The 25,110-nt window shown below is 36.0% G+C and overlaps 1 protein-coding gene across 1 annotated transcript in view; it reads left to right on the top strand.

Moving 5' to 3' along the window:
- LOC150096531 (T-cell activation inhibitor, mitochondrial-like) overlaps positions 1-25,110 on the top strand; it is a 106,403-nt gene that overhangs the window by 4,598 nt on the left and 76,695 nt on the right. Inside the window, exon 2 of the mRNA XM_090408552.1 lies at positions 4,700-4,847. Coding sequence (XP_090264678.1) covers positions 4,700-4,847 — 148 coding nt within the window. The remainder of the gene's footprint in view (positions 1-4,699; positions 4,848-25,110) is intronic.

Below are 25,110 nucleotides of genomic sequence, written 5' to 3'. Positions count from 1 at the left end.
CTATAAAAGATGTGGTAAAAACGATGTTTGGCAACAAGTTACTAAAAGATGTTGATTTGATTCCTCTTTCAAATGACACTGTCGGTCGCAGAATTAATGATATGGCAGGTGACGTAGAATCTCAGTTAATCGAAAGAGTTAAGAAGAGCCCTTATTATGCGTTACAAATAGAGGAGACTACTGATGTTACAAGTGATGCACAGTTAACATGCTACGTAAGATATGCGCATGATAACAACATTCATGATGATATTCTGTTTTGTAGAACTTTGTCATCCCGAACAACTGGAGAAGAAATATTTCACACTCTCAATAATTACTAATTAACCTTCTTCATCATCGCATCAACTTTACGTTAGAAAAAGAATCTCCACAGGGTATCTCCTTTTTGGATTTACACATCCAAAGAAAAGAAGACGGTTCCATCGCCACATCTGTCTTTCGCAAGCCTACATTCACAATTCTGCTCATCATCCATCTCAGAAATCTGGCATTATTAAATCACTAGTTTCCAGAGCACACAAATTCTGCTCCTCTGAAGAATCTTTAAACCAGGAACTACAAGTAATCAAAAATACAGCCATCCTAAATGGATGTAATCCTAAAACAACTCAAAAAATTATCAGTCACTTCTCCACACATCAAACCAGACAGGAAGAAGTCCATAGGATTCCCATACCTTACGTTAAAGGCATCTCAGAACGTCTTTCTAAAATTATGAAGAAATACAATTTTGCCACTACTTACAAACCTATCAACCAAATTTACAACTTGTTACCTTCTCCTAAGGACAAACTCTCGCCATTGATGTTGCCTGGCGTTTATGAGATTCCATGCTCATGCAAATTATCTTATTTTGGACAGACAGGTAGGTCTGTTCAGAAACGTATCTCGGAACATCAAGACCACATTCGTCTTTTTAAACTGCAGAAATCTGGCCTCTCTCAACACGGAATTGAAAATCCAAACCATAGGATCCATTGGGAAAAGTCTAAACTTTTACATAGATCTTTATATAAACATGAACATTTATACAAAGAAAGTTCTGAAGTCCTACTACACAGACCAAACTTAAACTGCAATGACGTTCTTACTGTTCCTGAAGTATGGGAAATTGTCATACAAAATTGCGTTAATTTTTTTTTTACTACTGTAGCACGTTTAATGAGATTCTATTGTAATCATGTGTCCTAACTGTATGTTATTCCTATAATTGTTTAAAACTACTGTACTGATGATGATGTCCTAAGATACTTAGGATGAAATATTTAAATAATTTTCATTGTGGTTAATACGTGTGTTTCTTTTAATTTTTAATTAATTAATAATTACATAATGCACAAAGGGATCTAATGGGAAAAATGTATGGGCTTCTGTTCAGATGGAGCTCACGCCCTTACAGGCAGGCATAGTGGGGTTTCTATGGTTAAGAAAGTAGCTCTGGATATGAATTGGGTACATTGTTTCATACATAGGGAAGCGGTAGCCTTCAAAGGAATGCCACCAGAATTTAAAACTGTGCTATACAATGTTGTAAAGCTAGTTAATTTTAGTAAAGCTTGACCATTAAATTACAGCTTATTTTCAGTACTCTGCAGTGAAACAGGCAATGAATATATACAACTTTTGTTCATTCTGAAATTCGCTGGCTTTCCTGGGGGCAAAGTACTAACAAGGTTATTTCAATTAAGACAAAAAGTTTTATTATTTGTAAATGAACATAATTCTGATTTTGCATAACCCCTTGTTGACAAAGCATGGTTATCAACACTATCCCATCTTTCAGACATTTTTTCGAAATTAAATGAACTAAATCTCTCCATTCAGGGAAATTCTTTAACTGCTCTTGATGCCCACGACAAAATAAAGCCATTCAAGAAAAAACTGGTTTTATGGATTAATTATGTAAAAGACAGTTTGCACCTTCTCAAACATTGGAATCCTTTTTAGTGGAAAATGATATTTTTGTTGATTCTGAGTTTCTGGAAATGGTTTTTGATCACCTCAAAAATCTGAAACGGTATTTTGAAACATTTTCCGAATAACTTTTATGAGAAATTTCTGGATTTGCGATCCATTTCAGGCTTGCAGTCACGAGAACGACCTTTCGTTATTTAAAAAAAAGAACAGTTAATCAAGCTTTCAAGTGACAGTGGATTTACAATGCAATTCCGTGATCTTGGTTTTGCTCGATTTTGGATCTTGCTTTCAGTGAGAAGTGAATTTCCTGAATTATCTGAAGCAGCATTGAATATCGTCATGCAGGGTTTCTACAACCTATCTTTGTGAGAAGGATTTCATCGCTCCTTCAAATAAAAACAAAATACAGAAATCATCTTAGTGTGGGTGTTGATCTTCGACTGAAGTTGACCAACATTGAGCCAGATATTCAGCAACTCTGCAAGGGCTGAGAAACTCAACCATTCTCATTAAAAATGAGTAATAACATTATCATATCATATTATTTTGTTTAATAAAAATTAAAACTTTGTTCATGATGATGCACTTTTAATCGTTTACTTCCAATTTAATTAATTATCTTTCCATATGTATTCAAAAATGCTTTTAGATTTATTATGTTATAAATGGCACAGTTTTTCCGAAATGTTGGTAATTCCTACATAGGTTTTTAAAAAAATTATAAAAAGTGAAAACGACGTATAGGGAAATAAATGAAAAACATTGTTTATTTTCCAACATTCTAAAATGTTATTTTCTTGCTTTTCTTTTCGCAAAATCGTTGATGACATTGTCAAAGTTTATTTCATCACTCAGTTGCTGTTTTATAGACAGTATGGCAAGATTTCTTAAACGCCAAAAAAGTGCCGTCCCAGGGTGGATTGGTCCCCTGAGTTATGCCTCTGTAACTTAGTGGTCCGTAGAGTTGTTTTAGGCATTTTACTGGTCCTTGGACTTAGAAAGGTTGAGAAATGCTGCTCTAAGTGATATTGCACATCCTTAGTGTTTTTTTTTAGGCTTCCACATTTGTTGTTGAAGTGTGGATTCATCTTGACTACTGTGCCCAGATTTGGTCACCTAGGTTTCTTCTTGATGGGGAGGAGGTGGAGAGGATCCAGAGGCGAGTGACCAAGAGGATAGCAGATCTATGGAATGAACCTTATGAGAATAGGTTGAAGATTTGTGGGTTGCAGAAATTGGTTGATAGGCGGAAAAGGGGAGTTAAGATATTCAAATTGCTGAAGGGTTTCTATAGGATTAAAAAGCATCCTACCAATCCTGAGTTTTTTAGCTTGTTGGCAATAACAGGTAGCTGCATTCCAACCTTATGAAGTGCTATTACAGCTACATGGGTCTCCTAATCTCCTCACTGCATTGGCTGTGCACAGTGCCACTAAACAGAATCGGACTTGCAAAATTTTGTGGGCAGCATGTGGCTGTGCAGAAGTTGTAACAGTATTTATGCCAAGACTGTGTATTTTTGGAATCTGCCGTAGCACTATAACATTTTATTTTATATTTTTTCAATCTGTAGTGTGACCATAATTATTTATATTGTTTTTCTCAGTTGTTGTTGTTGGAGGGGAATTGCTTAGAGTAAGGACATGCAATATAGGAGTCAAAATTTGCAAACATGTGTTCAACATAAAGGTTGGTCGATTGGTAGAGCCTCTAGTACTAATGGCTCATGCAAAAAGTTAAGCAAGTTTGAGCATGGTTAGTAGTTGGAAGCGGGTTAATCATTTGATGCTGTTGGCATACTCTCCCTCGATGAGGCTTTGGACTCCCTGGAGGTGTCGCATAATAATAATATACTATCTTGGGAATAATGGTTTGTCCTTTTAAAAGTGGGATTCCAGATGGATTCCTTCCACAGAAAAGAGTATGTGTTTCTGTTGTTAGAACTAAATCTAGAACTGAGATCCTTAAACAGAATGAGTGTATAAAGTTAATCAGTTATTAAATTAAATCAAATACACCACATTGATAGCAAGAGCAGCGACAATGGAGTAACATTTAAAATATGCTTTCTAAGGAATGGAAATGCCTTCTGTAGGACACTTGAAAGGATGAGTCATTACTCCACAGGCAGTATATCATGCCGAACACTATGCGATTTAAATGTTTGAACTGTTAATCTGACTCTAGCTGATTATATCATTGTATTGTTCATATGTAAACTTATCATATCACTGTAAACATTATGGAAGGATTTCTTGATGCTGAAAGTTGATTGTTTTTGTGAATTATGCATACAAAAAATCCTTTGGTATGGTATTATTAAAAACCTAAATACATATTTGAAAGTTCATTTCTTGATTAGAAAATTTATTGATAAGCTTAGATGTAAAATGCCAAACACTTGATTAAAAATAATTATAATATTTTTCTCTACCTTATGATTATTATCAGGAATCATTATAATATTGAGCACAAAAGAAACTGCACATGTTATTAGAACTGTTTAATTTAAACAAATAAGTGTAGTCCCCATTTTGACCATGCTTGTTTTGGTTAGGTTTGGATGTCAGAGCTGCCAGTTTCTACATGGTGGGGGGGCATTTTTAGGTTTGTTTGTAGTGCCAGATTTGTTGTAGGTTATCAAGTCTGTGATTGATAATATTGAATTTCTCATGCTGAGGCAAATGTAGTATGTAGTTCAAGATATGAACTTTTTACTAACACTAAAAATACATAGATGTTTAAACCACTGCATGTGTAACAATTATATTTGTTATAGGCCTGTGTTACATCTATTAAGAGCAGGAACTGGTTACTGTGTGTACCAGCAAATAGCATTTCTCAGTGCCCAAGAAGTAGCAACTGCATTACGTCCATTCTACTTTTCTGTACATCCAGACCTCTTCTGGCAATATCCTAAGGAAAAGGCATGTAAGCAAGTAATTTAAGAATTATTTAATCTTTAACTATTAAAATAATTCTATGTAATGTTTTGTTTTTTTTATATACTGTGGAGATCATCCTGTTCATCCTACTTTTTTTGATACTACCAGAAAAAGTTGAAATGTCTAATTCCGTTCTTTATTAATAATTTTAAAATATATCTGTTCCTGATGAATTTATATACTTCCATATGTAGCTGTTAATGTTTTTTGCAATTTTACCCAAAAGGAAACTGCAAAAAACAAAAGTATTCCTGAGTCTTCTAAAATAGTTCATTTACTAAAAAGTTAACTTTGTGATATTCATAATTCTGCAAAAGTTACACATAGACAGTTGAAAAATTGTTTAAGTAAGATAGATTAACTACAAATATTTTGATTCATGGATCATTATCAGTGTGATACAGTTGGAAAGTAGCAATTTAACAACAAGGGAATATTAGAGAATATAATTTGTTTAATTTGTTCATTAACGATATAGGGAAGGTTCTAAGAGGAACAGTTCATTTGTTCGCTGATGATGGAAAGTTGGGTAGGGCAATATTAAATGCAGAAGATGTCAAAATCTTGCAGGATGATTTGGATAGATTGGAATTCTGGGCTAAGGAGAATGGATGTCAATTTAATGTGACAAAATGTAAGATTATGCATTTTGGGATGAAAAGATTAGCAGCAGTATACCACATTGGTGGAACTGTACTCCAGGAGATTGACGAGGCCAGGGACTTGGGAGTGTTGGTGGATAGGGAGATGAAGTTTAGGGGGCACATTGCAAAAGTAGCTAAATCAGCTCATCAACTCACTTGGTTGTTGAAAAATACTTTGACGAGCAGAGACAAGCAAGTTATTGTTCCTCTGTACCGAGCCTTGATAAGACCTCATCTCGACTACTGTGCCCAGATTTGGTCACCTAGGTTTCTTCTTGATGGGGAGGAGGTGGAGAGGATCCAGAGGCGAGTGACCAAGATGATAGCAGGTCTGTGGAATGAACCTTATGAGAACAGGTTGAAGATTTGTGGGTTGCAGAAATTGGTTGATAGGCAGAAAAGGGGAGATATGATTGAGGCATTCAAATTGCTGAAGGGTTTCTATAGGATTAATTCAGAGGATATTTTTGAGATCAGGACTGGTGGTGGGAGAACTAGGGTACATCTGTGGAAGCTGGGCAAGAGTGTGGTTAGCAAGAGTGTTAGAGTGGTAAATGAGTGGAATAAGCTGCCAGAGTCAGTTGTGGGTGCTATGACAGTGAGTGAGTTCAAGGTAAGGTATGATTGACACTGTGAGAATGTCGAATAGTTGTGTGGACATGATGTTTAGGGCCTCCCTCGATAAGTCTAAGGACTCCCTGGAGTTGCCAGTAATAATAGTAATAGAATCTCTCTTTATTTGCAGTTAGGAGACAGCTAGGTAAAAACTGATACTATTAAGATCATATGAAGGGTGTTCACATGTGGTCAAAAAAGAAAAAAAAAAGAAGTATGGTGTATGTGTGCATGTAATAAACTTATATAACCAAACAGTATAGTTTTTAATAATAATTTCCCGGATTTTTGGCATCGAGAGTCCATCATTAAGGTTGAGATTTGGATGATGCAGCCTCTGGAACTTTCTTTAAAGAGAACTCATATTTATAAGACCATCTAGGTAGTAATTTATCAGTCCTTCATAATAATACACTCCTAATACTATCCACTGGATCCATTGAAATAACATGAAATTACTACATAGATATTCTTATAAATGTGAGTGTCTCTTTAAAGAAAGTTCTGAAGAACTACGATAGAACTATTGCATTGTCTGACTCAACTGTAATGATGGACTCTTCAGCCAAAAATTTTGAAAATTATTAAGAATTATGCTGTTAAGTTGTATATCTTTTTATTATATGTGCATGCACACACACATCATTTGATTCTAATAGTATTGGTTTTTACCTGGCTGTCTCATGACTGTACATAAAGGGAGATTCCATTACCCGTATACCCTCAAATGTTTTTTAATTTAATTTGCAACTGTATTGCACCGATGATAATACATGATATACAAATCTAAATGTTTGTAATTAATCTATCTTAATTAAATAATTTTTCAAATGTGTGTATGTGTAACTTATATATGTATGTGTAACTTGTTATGTGCAGAATTCGAAATTATCAAAAATCTTTTAAAAATTGATAATGGCTATATGGATTTTTGATATTGTCCTTTCAGTGTGGTAGCTATTTCTGAATTTTTCTCTTTTGGAGGTTGGAAAAAATCTAATATATTTTTTATTCTGTTGATAATAGTTGTGCAGAAAATATCTTCCCTCTCTCTTTTTTAAAAATAACGAGCCTTTTCATTAATCCATTTCACTAAAAAAATAATACCACTTGCTTCATAAGTATTAAACAGTGAGGGTGACTAATACTAAGAATGTGTTTTGAAATGGGGGCCCATCCTTGTAAATTGCAAAAGGAAGCAGTGAGTAAAAGGGTAAGAAGCAAGTTTTTTGTATGGAGAATGGTAGGAGCATGGAATGCATTTCCTGAGAGGGTGATGAAAGTGCTAATGGTAGACGAGTTTCAAGGAGTGGTATGATAGAATTTGTATCGAATAGCATTGACTTCCCACATAAGTCTTTTGACTCCATGGAGGTCAGGAAAATAATAGTAAACAGTATTTAAACATTCTTGTACATATAATTATTGTGTAGCAGGAAGGCATTCATTTTGGCAGCTGCTCTGTTTGGACAGCATCTTGATTATTGTAAGTAATATTGATTGTTATTATTATTATTTTGAGAGACTTCCAGGGAGCCAGGGACTCATTATTTTGTTGAAACTAGTATAGCAGAGTCATTTGCTGAAATTATTAAAGTTGAAAGAGCAGTTAAGCAGCTTAACAGCAATAAGGTTCCAGGTGCAGATTGAATCCCAGCAGAGCTAATTAAGGCCATGGGGAATGGAGGGATAAGAGTGCTTCATAGATTGATTACAAGGATATGGGAGACAGGATCATGGCCTAGAGACTGGAAGAAATCTGTTTTCATACCATTACATAAGGGACATATGAAGGCTTGCAAGAACTATAGAACTATTATTTTAATATCTCATGCAAGCAGAATTTTATTGAAGATCATGCTGAATAGGATTGAGGCCAAAGTTGAGGCAGAGATGCGTGAGGAACAAGCAGGTTTTAGGAAAGGTTAGGGCCCAGAGATCAGATCCATTGCCTTAGACAGATCATAGAAAAATATAAAGAATTCAGACTCCCACTTGTAATGTGTTTCTTAGACTATTCTAAAGCTTTTGACTATGTTCAACAAGTGAAACTGTGGGAAGTAATGAAAAGACTGGATTTTCCTCAACCCACTATCTGGTTGATAGCTAACTTGTATAGGGAGCAAGAAGCCATGGTAAGAACAGGTGTTGGATTGACTGATTGGCCTCAGGTTGGAAAAGGAGTTAGGCAAGGATGTTTACTTTCTCCTCACTTGTTTAGTATATATGCAGAGGACATCATGCATGAAGCATTGGATAAGCTCAAGACAGGAATTAGGATAGGACGTAGATTGATCAGTAATCTGAGGTAATGATCAATCATTACAAAAGAGTACTGATGATACAGTACTCTTTTGTAATGACAAGGAAGAAATAGGACAAATTCTTGACAAAGTTAACAAGATTAGTAATAACAGAGGACTTCAACTCAATCTCAGCAAGACAAAGATTATGGTTCTCAAAGGAAATACAAACATGGAAGCTCTTGAGAAACAAGTGCAACTTAATGGAGAAAGATTTGAAGTCTGCAAGTTTGAGTACTTGGGATTCATTATTAATGTGAAGAATTGCTGTTCAGAAGAAGATTAGGAATGGTAAAACAACAGTTAGAGACTTGTCTGAAATCTGGATGAATGGATCTATGGCCATGGGAACAAGTTGAGGATTTTGGATGCAGTTGTTTTTCCAACAGCGACTTATGGATGTGAGACTTGGAACCTAAAGAAGTCAGATGAGAAAAGTATAGCTGCTTTTGAGAGGTGATGTTACAGAAAGCTGTTGAGGATATCATATGCTGAAAGGCATACAAATGAATGGGTGTTCGAAAAGACCTTAAGGCTGCTTAAGGATATTGACAGAAAGTTAAAATATTTTGGACACATTGAAAGGATGGAAGGAGGACTTCTCAGAACAGTAATAGAAGGTAAAGTTCCTGGAAAAAGTGGAAGGTGTAGACCATCAGAGAGATGGATGAATGGTGTGTGTGGAGTGACTGATCTTCAGAGAGTTGAATCCTCCAGAAAAGCATACGACAGGACTACATGGCGAGGTCTGGTGTGGCACATCACCGAGCATCAGAATGACCATACAGCATCTGTGAATGCCCACTGAACATATAGATAGATATTATTTATTGTTAATTTTCTTTTCTTTTGGTATCCAATATGTGGATTATTACTGCTTGAAAAGTTATTAGATTTTTTCTTTTTCTAGATGCTTTGTGGGTGAGTTATCCAAATCCTTGGGACTTTTAAGATTTGATGGGATGCAGAGTATAGGATTGATGGGGAATATTTTGGAGGAGGTGGGGAGAATGAAGGATTTGGGAATTGTGGGGGATAGAGACTTGAAATTTTGTGGACATTTTGCTGAAATTGTGAGTATGACACAGTGGATTATGGAATGATGCAGAGAATACTGATGTGTAGAAGTAAGGATGTTTTAATTTCATTGTACAAGACCTGGATTAGGTTGCTTATGGATTACTCTGCACAAGTTTGGTCACCAGGTTTTCAAAAGGATGATGAGATGCTGGAGAGGGTCCAGAGATGATTGACTAAGTTGGTTTCTCGTCTCTGGAATGTGGAATATGAAGACAGATTGAAAGAATGCAAATTACAGAGCCTAATGGATAGAAGGAAGAGGGGAGACATGATCAAGACATATAAGTTGGTAAGGAGTAATTACCAGATTAGCATGGATGAGATTTTTCACAGACTATCTGGAGACAAGGGGAGAACGAGCGGGCATCTCTGGAAGCTGTTATAAGGTGGGGGTGAGGAGTAGATTTTTTTGCATGAAGAGTGGTGGGTGATTGGAATGCATTGCCTGAGAGTGTGGTGAGTGCAGGGACAGTGAATGCATTTAAGTTGAGGTATGTGGAGCTGTGCATGTGAGAGTGTGACCTCCCATGATGAGTGTCTTACTCCATGGAGATCTGTTGACGACGATGATGATGATAATAATAATAATAATAATAAGCATTTCACCAGCTTTCTTGATTTGCATTCATACCATGTAATGGTCCAGTGGAAGAAATGAGTGCCTTTAAAATCAGTCAGCATATTTGTAGTGCATAGTCAGAAAGGTCTGCTTTTCCGTAATTAAGGAACCCGATGCTGTGTCTCCTATGTGTTGTTTGTGTGTTCTTTTCATTTTGGAATTGTACGGCCTGTTTCTCTTATGTAGAATAGGTTACAGGTGCAATAAGGGATCTAGTTTTATCTTTGTGGGCAAGGGAAGGAAGGAAGGGAGGGGATCTTCAGAAAAGCTGAGTATGCTTTTCTGAAAGTACGCTATTCTTAAAAGGCAGAATGAATATGAAAGGATAACTACTGAATGCAGATGGTGTGAGGGGTGACAGATGTAGAAGAGGTTGTTAACTTTTGAGTGCCCATTTTTCTAAAAGCTATCTGGTGTATACAACATTAAGCTCACTGCTACCTCTTTGCTGGATAAAGAAACTCAGCTGTATGAGGAGGAATATTAGAGCTGTTGCACAAACAGTGAGAATTCAGCAATAGGGACTGATGAGATATCAGCATGGGTGCTAAGAGTGTTCAACTGAATTGGCTATTTCTTTAACTTTGAGTATCAGAACAGGGGAAAATGCCAGAGGAGTGGAAATTTTCCCTGTTCTGAAAATTTTCCACTCCTCTGGCATTGTATCATAAATATCTGGCATTCGTATCATGTTCTGATACAAATGCCAGAGGAGTGGAAAGAATATATGGTAATCCCATTCACAAGTGTGGTGCAAAGACTGATGTATCTAACTATTGACCAATCAGTAGATCAGGAGTGATGAAGATTTTGCAAAAGTTGGTTAGGACTCACATTCAGTAATGCAGTGACAGAATCGCTACTTTGCAATGAATTGCATGGATTTACTAGTGAAAGGTCATGTTTTTTTAGCAACTTACTCAACTTTCCCATTCTATAATAATGTTATCATTGAGCTTGACAAGGGGAATGGATACACCATGATACTTTTGAATTTTGCTAAGACTTTGATAGAATGCAACATGGAAGACCTGCATAAATTGGAGAATATGGGATTGGATTATAAAATATTAGTATTGATAAGAGAATGGCCAACTGACAGATATCAAAAAGTGGTATATGAAGAATACAGAGAATTCCCGACGCGACCTTAGGCCTCTATATATGGCGTTGCTGGACCTCCAAAAGGCCTTTGATAGCATCTCCCTTCCTGCTCTCCTTCAAGTGCTGTCTATTGCTGGATGTCCAGAACCCTTTCTTTCCTATTTTATGGAGCTATACTTGGGTAGCTCCATTACTATCACTACAGGGTCCCGTGCAACTTCTATTCCCACAGTGTTCGCCAGGGTGATCCTCTATCTCTCCTTTTCTTTAACTGCATCATAGATGAGTTTCTTCATTCTCTTCCAAGCCATATAGGCTACTCTCTAGGCGCTTCTTCCTTTAATGCTATTGTCTTTGCAGACGATCTTATTCTCGTAGCCTCTACTAAGATAGGCATGCAGGAATTCCTTGACTGGGCAGTTGACTTCTTATCTATTCGAGGCCTTTCTATTAATGTAGAGAAGTCCTGCTCTTTAACTCTTGTCCCCTCTGGTCGTGACAAGAAGCTTAAGGTCAAGACTATAGAGTTTTCCCTGCATGGGAGGCCGTTGCATGCTTTGACCATCCTGGAAGAGTGGAGATACCTTGGTATCATGTTCACCCCAAAGGGAAGGTGTTCTGTCCCTTCTATCCTAGAAGTTGGGATCGCTTCTTTGAGGAAAGCTCCTCTCAAGCCCCAGCAAAGACTGTTTCTCCTTTCCCACTATCTCCTACCTCGCTTTTACCACAAGTTGGTGCTTGGTAGGACATATATCTCGGTACTGTCCTGAATGGGACAGGGCTATCCGTTCAGCCGTGAGATTATGGCTCCGACTGCTGCCTGACACTCCTATTGCATATTTCCATGCGAGGGTGAAGGATGGTGGGCTTAGAGTTCCATCACTTAGATGGCTGATCCCACGCCTGCAGCTGTCAAGAATCGCGCAGTTTGAACTATCTTCTTCCCCCATCTGCAGAGAGGCTTTCTATAGCCCATCAATACAAGAAGACTTTAGGTGGGCTAAAGGCTGGTCCCATTATCAAAGTACTTTAATCGAGTCAGCACCCACAGAACACAAGAGATGGGCATCTCTGTTGCACTGTTCTGTAGATGGTGCTCCTTTAAAAGAGTCATATCTGGTGCCTCCTCAGCATGATTGGGTAAGGGATGCCAGACTCCTCCCTGGGTTCGAGTATATTGACCTTATCAGGACGAGGATCAATTCCCTGCCTACTCGAGCCTGCACAGCTCAATGGGGTAGTGATGACTCCAACTGTAGGGCTGGCTGCCACTACAGTGAAGCATTGTTTCATATAGCCTAGTGTTGCTTCTGCACCCATGGGGTCCGCGTGAGGAGGCATGATGCCATGGTCTCCATTCTGAACAACTGCTTTAAAAATAAAGGTTGAGAGACTGCGGTGGAACCACATTATAGGACCTCCGCAGGTTTGCGTAAGCCAGACTTAGTGATTAAAAGAGATGGTGACGTTTGGATAGTTGATGCCCAGGTGGTGGGAACAGGGCGCCCACTAGCCTATGGCCATAATAATAAAGTAAATTATTATAAAAATAACCAAGATCTAGTTAGTAAGATATGGGAGGAGCATGGGGCAACTCTAAGGTTTACCAGTGCCACCATCTCTTTACATGCCGTAAAAGTTCTTTCCTTGAGGGCCCTACAGAGCATACTGGTGGCATGCCGTTGCCACCAGAGGATGACTACAATGATAATTAGAACAGGCATAGGGTAAAACACTTGTAAAGGCTTAGGCCTATATCAAGTCTGGACGTGATGTAGGGTAGTACTGCCCATAACCAGTACAAAGATTAAAAAAAAAAATAATAATAAATAAAATAACCAGTGGTGTACCACAAGGATCAGTCCTTGGTCCACTGTTATTCAGTCTGTACATTAATGACATTGGGATGGATTTGATAGGTGACATACAGCTATTTGCTGATGATGCAAAGATAGGCCCATCAGGAATGTGGCTGATATACAGTATTTGCAGAATGATTTGAATAGGCTGGAATTGTGGGCATGCAGAAATGGATGTTAGTTCAATGTCAGTAAAGTCATGTACTTTGGTGTGATTAGATATCCAATGTCATATTATATTGGTGGGATTATGCTAGAAGCTGATCAGGCTTTGGAGTGTTAGTAGATAGGAAGTTGAAGTTCAGGAGTCATGTAGCAAAGATTGCAAATACAACTCAGAAAATAATTACAATGTTGAAATGAACTTTGACATATAAAGATAAGGATGTCATTTTGCCTCTTTATAAGGCCTTGATAAGATCTCATTTGGACTAATGTGCTTAGGTCTGGTCTCCTGGTTTCTGTTGTGATTCTGATACAGTGGAGAGAGTGCAAAGGAGAGTATTAAAAATGATATCAGGATTGTAGAATACTGATTATGAAGACAAATTGAGAATTTGTAGACTGCAGATACTAGCAAACAGGAGAAAGAGGGGGGTGATGTAACTGAGATTTACAGACCTGAAAGGTCTGTAAATCTCAGTTACATCACCCTTCGCAACCATATGTCTGGAGAAGGAGTGTCCTAGGTTCGATTACTTTCGGTGACATGAGGAGCTGAAGGATCTTCCTCAGCCATAGCCAAGTTAGTCGGTCTTGGGCGTGGACAGTAGTATTTTTCCCCAGTTTATCCTGGTGTTTTTCATCCCACAAAGCAGGCAAACTGGCCTTGAGAACTCAACACTACAGGACCTAGGATACACCAGGGTGTTGGGCTTGACCACCTTATCCTGTGAATGGTGTGAGGTCCGATGATTAATAAGCCCTCGACACTGCAAGATAAAAGAGGGTAAAAGGAAGATGAGATTTTTTTCATTGGTGGTTTATAAGTGGTCCTGATGTATTTTTATAGCATATGATCTGTTCTTTCAGATATTTCCCATATATAAGTGATTTCTGTGGCCTTATTGTAATCTTTTTTTCAGTTATAGTTGTATTTTTGTGAAGAATTCTTTGCAATTTTTTTTTTTGTTTGTTTGTTGTAATAACCATTTATTATTTTTTATAAATGTTTTGCTTATTTCAAATTCAGTTTTCAGAGCCTGTTCATCAGAGCAAATTGTTAAGGCTGCTTTTAAGTTTGTTAGTAACATCTAGTTTTAGTGTAGGATGGTGGTATGAGTCTTTGTGTATGTACTGGCCCATGTGAGTGTGTGTATATACATTTATGGTAAACAGTGAAGGATAGCCTGAGGGAAAACGTGTAAGAAGTGTCTCCAGAAAAGGAAGTGTTTCAAGCTTGTCAAATATGGGATCAATATGTCTTAGTCAAACTTTAGATTTTAGGATTGCTAAATCTAGAACTTATTGCTGAAAATATTCCATATAAAAGTTAGCTAAGGGGGGGGGGTGGATAGTGAGTAGTAACTGCTGGTGTAGTTTTACCAATGCATTTTGATTTATTTATATTTTATTTTTGCTTTTATTTATTTGTTTGTTTTTGTTTCACCACTGGTCAAGCTATTGTCAAAGGTTGACCAAAGAAGTTATTCTCTGCCCACTGTAGTATGTATCAGTGCAGATTGTGATCCAGTGTATGTATATGTATTCCTGAAAATAACCTTGTTATAAAGTTTGAAATGTTAAATTTTATTTTAATATAATTAAAGTTTTCTAACATGCCTTTCGCATCATACCATCTCCGTAATGAATTCTTCAAAATTCTCTGTTGAATCTCAACATTTACAACTGTCCTGCATAATGTAACATAACTTTTGGAATGTATTCAAACATTGTTTCTGTTAAACATTACTTTGCTAATGTCCAAGCAGCATTTATCTTTCCATATAACTTTTCATTCCTTGTTGTTTGTTCCATACTGTTGCCTGAGCTTTCCATAATCACCTGCTTTGTTGTTCCACATATATCCTTTCCAATGGCTTTCCGCCACTCATGTTTTACCTTATGATCAATGTCACCAATTAGAGTCGCATTTTACACCACCTTCACAGTAATAACTTCTGATTCGGTATTCAAATATGACTCTTGATCCTCATATGTTTTCTATACTGCCTGAGATCATTACCCACAAAATCTCTTCCTTTCTTCTCTCTTCTTCTTTTGACTTCTAGTTTCAACTTGTGTTTCTGATACTCCAGTACAGGCATCTAACCTCTTTTTGTGTCTGCCAATTGACATTTTTGTATCAGGTTTCTTGTTACTTGCTAATTTAATTTTTCATTTTGAATCATTTCTATTAACATGTTTATAGCATTCTGATATTTTCTTTATTTTCGATTTTTTTTTAATGATGTTCTTCATAAATACAGAGTTTTTAATTCTATCATTTTGTTTTATTAACTATTTTCTTAACATTTTAATTTTGAGATGTAATTTAATGTTTCTATTTTGTTTCAAATGCACAAGTTAATATTGGTCAGACTGCTGATTTATAGATTTTTACTTTTGTTTACTTTGTTAGATTTTCATCAGATTTTTGACCTGTACACCCCTTGAGGGTACAAGTGGATAGTGAACTTACATCATTACTAACTTCCTATCTGCAATTTTTCTCCAAATCAATCTGTTACCTGTCCAGACTCCAACATTATCAGATCTTGTATTTCTGTCTTTTTAGTCCCTTTTTATTGTATCAATCCACTTATATCTTGGTCTTTCTCTGGGTCTTTTTTCCTGCCAACCTGACAGAACACTTGTTTTGCTAATCTTTCCCCTCCCATTCTGTTTAGTGACCATACCACCTGAGATTAGCTCTGCTGACACATTCCTGGATGCTAACAATGTCAAGTTCTTTCCTAATATCCTCATTTTTTAATATGATATTGCCACTGATGCAATCTGTTCATGTCCCTAATCTTTTTCAGGACTCTCATATCTGTGATCTCTAGTTTTTGGTCAAGTGTTTTACTTCTGACCCAGCTCTCAGATTCATAAGTTAAAATTGGTTTGAACATTGTCTTGTATAGCTAATTTAATGTTTTGACTAATTTCTCTTCTTCTTCTTCTTCTTCTTCTACACGTTATTCCCGCTTCCTATGCAGGGTCCGCGTGTTACTTAGATGCGACTTCTTGTTAGTACTACTCCCAACCGACCCGTCGCCTGGTCTGGCGCTGGGTCGGTTGGGAGTAGTACTAACAAGATGTTTTACTTGTTTTACTAACAAGATGTTTTTAATGTTTTACTTGTTCTATAGGTTCTTCATTCATAATACAGTTGATATTTTCAATGTTTTGCCTATTTTCATAGTTTTTGTCTTGTTATTGCTGATTTTCATACCAAATTTATTACAACAGTTATTCAATTTAGTCTGGGAATCTTGCAGACTTGTACTGGATTTATTTAAAAGTATAACATCATCTGCATAAAGTAAAGAGCTGAGATTAACATCTCCAATTTTGATATCAGGTTAATATTGCTTTCCTTCATAATGTGATCTATATAGATAATGAATAACAGAGGGGATAATGTACATCCTTATCTGACACCATCAGATTTAACATCAAACATCTTCCTGTACTTCAATTCTAACTGCTGACTTATAACTCAAATAAAGACTAAGTATTGCTTGATATAATGCCCCATTGACACCATATAACTAGCATTTTGAATAGCTTTTCTTTTGGCACCTTGTCATATGCCTTTTCCAGATCTACAAAACTTAAATAGAAATCTTTGTTATATTCTTATGATTTCTCAACTATTTGTCATAAGGAAAATCTGATCCTGACTTGTTAGATCTTTATTTTTCCATCAGTTGAATTTGAACATTTTGATAAGTAGTGATCCTTCACCTTCATCAATTGTTCTTTTATTTCATTCTGTGTACTATTTTTCCTGTTAATGGTTATTCCCAGATATTTAAATTTTGTTATTTGTTCCAATATTTTCCATTTAATTTCAATTTACATCATATTTGTTACTATTATTTTTCATTTCTCTGTTGATATTTCCATGTTATAACTGCTGCATATCTATTGGAATTAAAATAATTGTCTTTTGAAGTCATCTTCGTTTTTTGAAAGTTACGCATCACATCCAACCAAATTCGAGTGTTCTTTTTTTGTTTCTTAAATTCTGTTATTATTTTATCCATAATTATGTTTATAAACATGGACTTAAAGAATCACTGATGGAATTTTCTCTGTATTTGTAATTTATTACACATTCATTTTTTTTTTTGTATATATATATCTATATATATATATCTTTAATCGTTTTGATATACTTCACAAGAAATTATATTCTTGGTTTAATCTTTACCCAGGTGTAAGCAAACAAAGTTAGCATATGATGGGACCTTGATAAAGGTCAATGGCAGTCGAGTAGTGATCCTTCTCATAATGTACAGCAATATACATGTCGTGACAGGAGGTGTGCTTTGCATTATGGGACTCCAATTCAATCGATGTGGAGTTAGCAACCTCTATATACAAGTAGAATTGCATTGAAAATACTTCATGCACAAACTTTTGTTTACTTTCATTTGGGTGGGGATTATAACAGTAATACAGTCTTTGTCAATTTTATACTTTATAACCTGCGAAAAACCTTGCAGAACTTTCTCTGATCCAGAGTACTTTAATAATATGGTGATAACATTTTGCTACTTGTATATGGGAAAATATGACTTCTCTGTTGATTCAACTTTGGTATCCTCCTTGGTTGGCTCCCACTGATGAGACCTCAGTAAGCATCGAAACTGGTCTGGGTAGTGACCCTTCCTGTAATAATGCATAGCAACACGTGTATTGAAAGGAAGTATACTTTGCATTATGGAATAATAAGACACTGATGTGAAGACAAAGTAAACTATATGTGAAGATTGTATATGTGCAGTGGTATATTTCTTGGGTGGGGATTAAAGTAGTAATACAGTCTTTGTCAATTCTCTACTTTATAACCAGCAAAAAAAAACTCTAGAACTTTCTCTGATCCAGAGTATTTTAATAATATGGTGATAATATTTTGCTACTTGTATATGGGAAAATATGACTTCTCTAATTTACTCATTAATCTACCCATTTACTGAATGAGACAAGAGCTCGTAATGTTGCCTTGTCCATTCCAAAATCACATGCAGTTTTTGCTTTACCACTACCTAACTAATTCAATTAAGATAAAATGATAACTTTTTTGCTTCTTTTTATCATTGGCTCTCTCTGTTTCACTCACTCTTTTATCCATAAATGATGTTGATGAATAATTTTTTAATATAAAAATGTTTATACATTGTATAAAGCAGTAGACAATTAGACAACACTTATTTAATGGTGGCTTGAAACACAATGCTTACTATACTCTCAGTATTTATGTATAGTTGATATGTTTACACTGTTATGAATTCATCTGTGTATCATTTGAAATTATAAAGCAACTATTTGCAAAAACATTATGAATTAGCTCATGATGATGATGTGCTTCTGCAAGAGGGAATTTGCTTGACAGTATATTATGTCCCTTCCATGTAGGATGGGTGCATTTTTACATTTTCGACATACAGCATTCTAGCATAAATTTTTTCGGTTAAATTTTATTTGTAATATTTTTGTTATAGCCAAGTAAACTCGGTGTATTTCTCTTTATAATAATAATAATATGTTTTTTAAAATTTGTTTTATGTAAATTGTTTTATTTCTGCATCCAGTATCTATATCATAAACAGATGTTACCATATATTTTCTGCAACTGAAAATTTGGAAGAGGATGTTAGGACAATGTGTTTAGTTACATACTTTATTTGGAGCTATAATAACATTTTGTTTTATTTGTGTGTATACAGTATAGTGTCTGCTGGAGGGGAAGTGTTTTTCATTCTAGTTCTCTCTGATAACACTAATTGTTGCTAAATATAGTAAATAGACTTTGTTTATGTACTGTATTTAGTGACATGATAAAACTACACCATGCCTCAAGGTCAATGACAGTTGGAAAAGTTTCATCTGTACCAGCCTGAATGAACCAGGTTAAGTGAATTTTTAATTTGTCTTAAATAAATTGTGGTATCAATTTATAAACTGTGTTAATTCTAGAAAGCATGTTATTCAAAACCATGTAAAGGGATTCTTGTATATGCAATGTGAGGAGAGGACAAAGAGGTATCTGTGGAAGTTGTTTGTATGGAGTTAAGAAAGGGGTGAGAGCTAAATTTTTCTGTTACATAACTGTGAGTGAGTGTAATAGTTTGTCTGTTGAAGTAGTGAGTGCATCTAGTGTGAATGAATTTAAGAGAATTTGACAGCTGGTGTGGGTGATGTACTCCCTTGATGAGTCCTTGACTACCTGGAGATCTAATGATGATGATGATAACATGGAAAACATCATCCACTTTCTCAGTGGTGTGTAAACTTAGGCACAATTTTTAGTAAAAATTAAGTATGGAAATAGACAATAGAATGACTAGAGACCACAGATATGAGATTTCTGAGAAAAATTTGGGAAGTGAACAGATGTATCATTGGCAGAATCATATTAAAAATGATGATGGATCATTAGAAAGAAACTTGACATTATAGCATTCAGAAATTTGGGAGTAGAGCTAATTCCAGATGATATGGACAGTTAAACAGAATGTGAAAAGAAATTTTTGCCAAGGGATTTGATGGCACATTGACAATAAAAAAAAGATATAGAGGAAGACCACGATCATTGTATTGGTGCATTTCGAAGTGCCCAAGAAGGCTGAAATATAAGATCTGACAGTATTTGAAGTCCTGACAGATGTAGACTAATTTGGAGGAAAATTGTTGATTATTAAGTTAGTAATGTAAAATTAATAATTTAAACTGTGACAGTAGTACATGAACTTGATGATTACACATCATTGTTATTTCCTTGTATGTGTACCATATATTATTGGTGGTTTGAAAGCACTAGCATAAGTTTCTCAACAAAATTTCACTTTTTGCATATTATCTATTAAATGTCACTTCATTCTGTATGATTAATTCTTTTTTTTTTGGGGGGGGGGACTTTCCGGCTATCTTCAACGTGAATCAAACAGACTCGTTTTAATAAATATTATATTTACTTAACCTCTTGTAGGATAAAGCAAGTGAAAGTAGAAACTTTGAATTTAAGTGTCAAGATCCATGTACATTGAAGGAGTTAGAAATGGTTCAGAAGACAAAAATATAAAATCTGACAATGTTGGAGTCCTGACAGATAGCAGACTGATCTGGAAAAAAATTTTTGATAAGAAGTCAGTAATAATGTAAATATAATCATCTAGTACTGTTATAGTATTCTGTACATTCCTTTAGAGTACAAAGCAGGAATTTGATGATTGAAACAATAATTATTATCCTTCTCTTATTTGTTAATTCAGCTTGTCAACTATTTCATTCACTATCCTCCACTTTCTATATTTACAGCAACAGCATCCTATTAATTAAGTCCTGTCTCTATCTCTCTCTTTTCAATTCTTTCTGAAAACCACTGCTACTATTTTCATCCTCTCTCCACACCTTGAGCAGACACGATTGCTCAGATTGTGCAAGCAACAAACGATTATCATCATTAGCACTCTGATTATAAGTATTTGAGACAGACAGCTTGAAATTGGGACTCAAGTTTTAATTCCTGAAGTTCATGATGACAAAGATAAATTTAGTAATTATTTACAACCAGTTAAGGTTGTGTATGTTCTTGTTAAATATTAACAGACGTGGCAAGTTAAGAATGTTATATTTTCTAAATTACTTTAAACATATCTTCAGTAATTACAAATCAAAGAAATGCAATAAGACATGAATGAAATTATAAAAAAAAAATTGCAGTTAGTAGAAGGCAACGTGAGGGCCTGTTTGATGGGCATTAGATTTTTGTTTGTATTGCAGTTGGAAATCAAGTTGATATGCATGTAACAAAATATATGCTACATGTAATGGGGAAAAAAAAATTAGAGATCTCCTGATCTCTTTCCCGGGTGCTTAAGGGTCAAAGCTGTATAAATGAGAGGAGACCTCCACATAGCCTTTAAAGGAATGTGGAGAACCGACCAGGGCTTCTGACCTAATGTCCAATCCTCACCTTCTCGTGGTGCACCCTGTTGGGTATCTACTTGGATACTGAACAAATGAGGATGGGCTGGCAATTTAGGATTCAGCCAACCAAATTGTATTCTTATTGGTTAAACCAAAATAAAAAATGATGGTACGACATGACAAAATTTCATGCCGGCTGGGGCGTCGCCCGGTTAAACAAGGCCCCCGTTGTTTTCGCCAGGGAACCAGGGCGAACAGCGAAAAGTCAGCTACTGGAACAAATCGGAAAACAAGCCCCAACTCAATATCACCAGAGTTAAAGATCGGTACTATCAACATAAGAAGCCTGAATGGCAAAGAAATGGAGCTAGCTGAGGAATTAGATAAGTACCAGATCGACATAACATGGGTGACTGAAACGAAAAAGACAAAAACCGGTGAGATCTTTCTGAGCAATAAATACAAAACGTTATATTCAGGCAATGACAATCAAGGAAAAGAAGGAGTAGCCATAGTATTCAACACAAAATACGAGGCTAATCTTCTTGAATGGCAGTCAGTCTCAAGTAGAGTAATGTGGGCAAATATGAGAATGGGGAACTGGACAATGAGACTTATTTTTGCCTATGGTCCCACAGAAGGTTCTACTAAGGTACAAGTAGAGGAATTTTTTGAGGCTTTAGAAAAAGCAGCTGACACAACGAAAAATGAAAAGTTGGTCCTTGTTGGGGATCTAAATAGCAGAGTAGGAAATGATTGTGAGACATACAAAAATATGTTGGGAAAATTTGGAGAAAAGAGGAAAGCTAATAATAATGGCAAATATCTGTTGGATTTCTGCTCCAGACATGGACTGGTTATTACTAACACCATATTCCAACATAAAAATGTGCGCAAATTGACATGGAGAGAAGAGGCAAGGAATAAGAAAAGTCTCATTGATTATGTTATTGTTGATAGTGATGTTTTCTCCCTGGTGCAGGACACCAGAGTGTACAGAGGATTTGAAATTGGAAGTGATCACTATTTAGTCTTGAGCAGGATAAAATTGAATTTCATATTGAAAAGAATAACATGTAAGAAAGTTTTAAAGTGAATAAAAGTTGAGCAGCTCTCAGATGTGAACTGTAGACTAAAATACACATATATTATTGAAGAAAAAATGAAAGAGTTTGAGAACAGGAATCAAACCTTGGAGATTCAGTGGCAAACTCTGAAGAAAACATTGATTGATTCTGCCAGAGAGGCATGTGGTGAGGTTGTGTGCAAGGATAAAAAAATCAGAACTCCCTGGTGGACACAGTAAGTTAAAGAGGCAGTGAAGGAAAAGAAGAAAGCATATCAAAAGTTCCTGTCAAATAAGTCAGCTTGTGCTCTTAGAGAATACAGAGACAAATGCAAGAATGCTAAACACTGTGTAAAACTAGCTAAACAAAAGTCATGGGTGGAATTTGGCAAGAATATAGAAAATAAATATCAAGAAGGTGGCAAAATATTCTGGAGGTTGTTGAAGAAGCTTAAGAATGGAGGAAAGAGTGCTGAAGTATGGAGTAATTACTTCGAAAAATTGCTAAATGAAATAAGTAGTGATAGCAGTGGTAAAAAACACTCAACAGGCATACACTCAAGAATACATATCCTTACTTGAAGTAGAAAAAGCCATCAAAGGCTTGAAATGTGGAAAGGCAGCAGGAGTAGATGATATGCGACCAGAAATGCTGAAGTATGATGGTATAAGAGTGTTACAGTGGCTGCACTGCATAGTTCAGAAAGCCTGGACAGAGGGACGAATTCCTGATGCTTGGAGTAGAGCTCTCATAGTACCCATATATAAAAAGGGAAATAAAACTGAATGTGAGAATTACAGAGGTATTTCCCTACTGAATGTTCCTGGCAAGATGTATGCAAGTGTACTTGAGAAACGGTTGAGAAGAATTGTGGAAGGAAAGCTTGGTGAAAAACAAGCTGGATTCAGCCAAATAGAGGCTGTCAGGATCAGATCTTTCCTTTACGACAAATAGTTGAGAAATCATGGGAATATAACAAAGATCTGTATTTAAGTTATGTCGATTTGGAAAAGGCATATGACAAGGTGCCAAGAGAGAAGGTATTCAATACGCTACAGTTATGGTGTCAATGGGGCATTATATCGAGCAATACTTAGTCTTTATTTGAGTTGTAAGTCAGCAGTTAGAATTGAAGGACGTACAGGAAGATGGTTTAATGTTAAATCTGGTGAGAGACAAGGATGTACATTATCCCCTCTGTTATTCATTATCTATATGGATCACATTATGAAGGAAAGTGGTATTAAACATGATATCAAAATTGGAGATGTTAATGTCAGCTCTTTGCTTTATGCGGATGATGTTATATTTCTCAATAAATCAGCTACAAGTCTGCAAGATTCTCTGACTAAATTGAATAGCTATTGTAATAGATATGGTATGAAGGTCAGCAATAAAAAGACAATCATCATCATTATCAGCAAATTCCTGCCATGTACCCTCAAGGGGTGTACAGGATATAACAGTACTACATGAAAAAATTACATCATTACTAACTTCCTATCTACAATTTTCCTCCAAATCACTCTGTTACTTGTCAAGACTCCAACATTATCAAATCTTATATTTCTATCGTCTAAGGCACTTTGTACCATATCAGTCCACCTATATCTTGGTCTTCCTCTGGGTCGTTTTGCTGTCACCCTGGCAGAGAACACTTGTTCTGCTAATCTTTTTTCGCCCATTCTGTTTAAGTGACCATACCACCTGAGATTAGCTCTGCTAATGCATTCCTGGATGCTGACATTGTCAAGTTCTTTCCTAATATCCTCATTTTTAATATGATATTGCCATTGATGCCATCTGTTCACGCCTCTAATCTTTCTGAGGACTCTCATATCTGCAGTCTCTAGTCTTTGGTCAAGTGTTTTACTTCTGACCCAGCTCTCAGATCCATAAGTTAAAACTGGTTTGAACACTGTCTTGTATACAGCTAATTTAGTGTTCCGACTAATTTCTCTCTTATTCCATATGAATTTATTCAATTGACTTCCCACCATACCAGCTTTGCTGATTCTGTTGTCTATTTCTATATTTAATTTACCATCTTCAGTAAAAATCGTGCTTAAGTAGCTGAAATGTTTTACTTGTTCCACAGGTTCTCCATTCACAACACAGTTGACATTTTCAATGATTCTGCCTATTTTCATTGTCTTTGTCTTTTTATTGCTGACCTTCATACCATATCTATTACAACAGCTATTCAATTTAGACAGAGAATCTTGCAGACTTGTAGCGGATTTATTTAGAAGTATAAAAGCAAAGAGCTGACATTAACATCTCCAATTTTGATATCAGGTTTAATACCACTTTCCTTCATAATGTGATCCATATGGATAATGAATAACAGAGGGGATAATGTACATCCTTGTCTCTCACCAGATTTAACATTAAACCATCTTCCTGTACTTCCTTCAATTCTAACTGTTGACTTACAACTCAAATAAAGACTAAGTATTGCTTGATACAATGCCCCATTGACCATAACTGCAGCGTATTGAATAGCTTCTCTCTTGGCACCTTGTCATATGCCTTTTCCAAATCGACAAAACTTAAATACAGATCTTTGTTATATTCCCATGCTTTCTCGACTATTTGTGGTAAAGTGAAGATCTGATCCTGACAGCCTCTATTTGGCCTGAATCCAGCTTGTTCTTCACCAAGCTTTTCTTTCACAATTCTTCTCAACCGTTTCTCAAGTATACTTGCATAGATCTTGCCAGGAACACTCAGTAGGGAAATGCCTCTGTAATTCTCACATTTAGTTTTATTTCCCTTTTTATATATGGGTACTATGAGAGCTCTACTCCAATCATCGGGAATTCGTTCCCTCTGTCCAGGCTTTCTTAAC

The sequence above is a fragment of the Typopeltis vanoorti genome, chromosome 18 (genome assembly GCF_054136105.1).
Source record: "Typopeltis vanoorti isolate ZY-2024b chromosome 18, IOZ_Tvanoo_1.0, whole genome shotgun sequence".
In the NCBI taxonomy this organism is placed as follows: domain Eukaryota; kingdom Metazoa; phylum Arthropoda; class Arachnida; order Uropygi; family Thelyphonidae; genus Typopeltis; species Typopeltis vanoorti.
The sequence above is the reverse complement of the archived record's forward strand: the minus strand, read 5'-3'. Positions and strand labels throughout refer to the sequence as shown.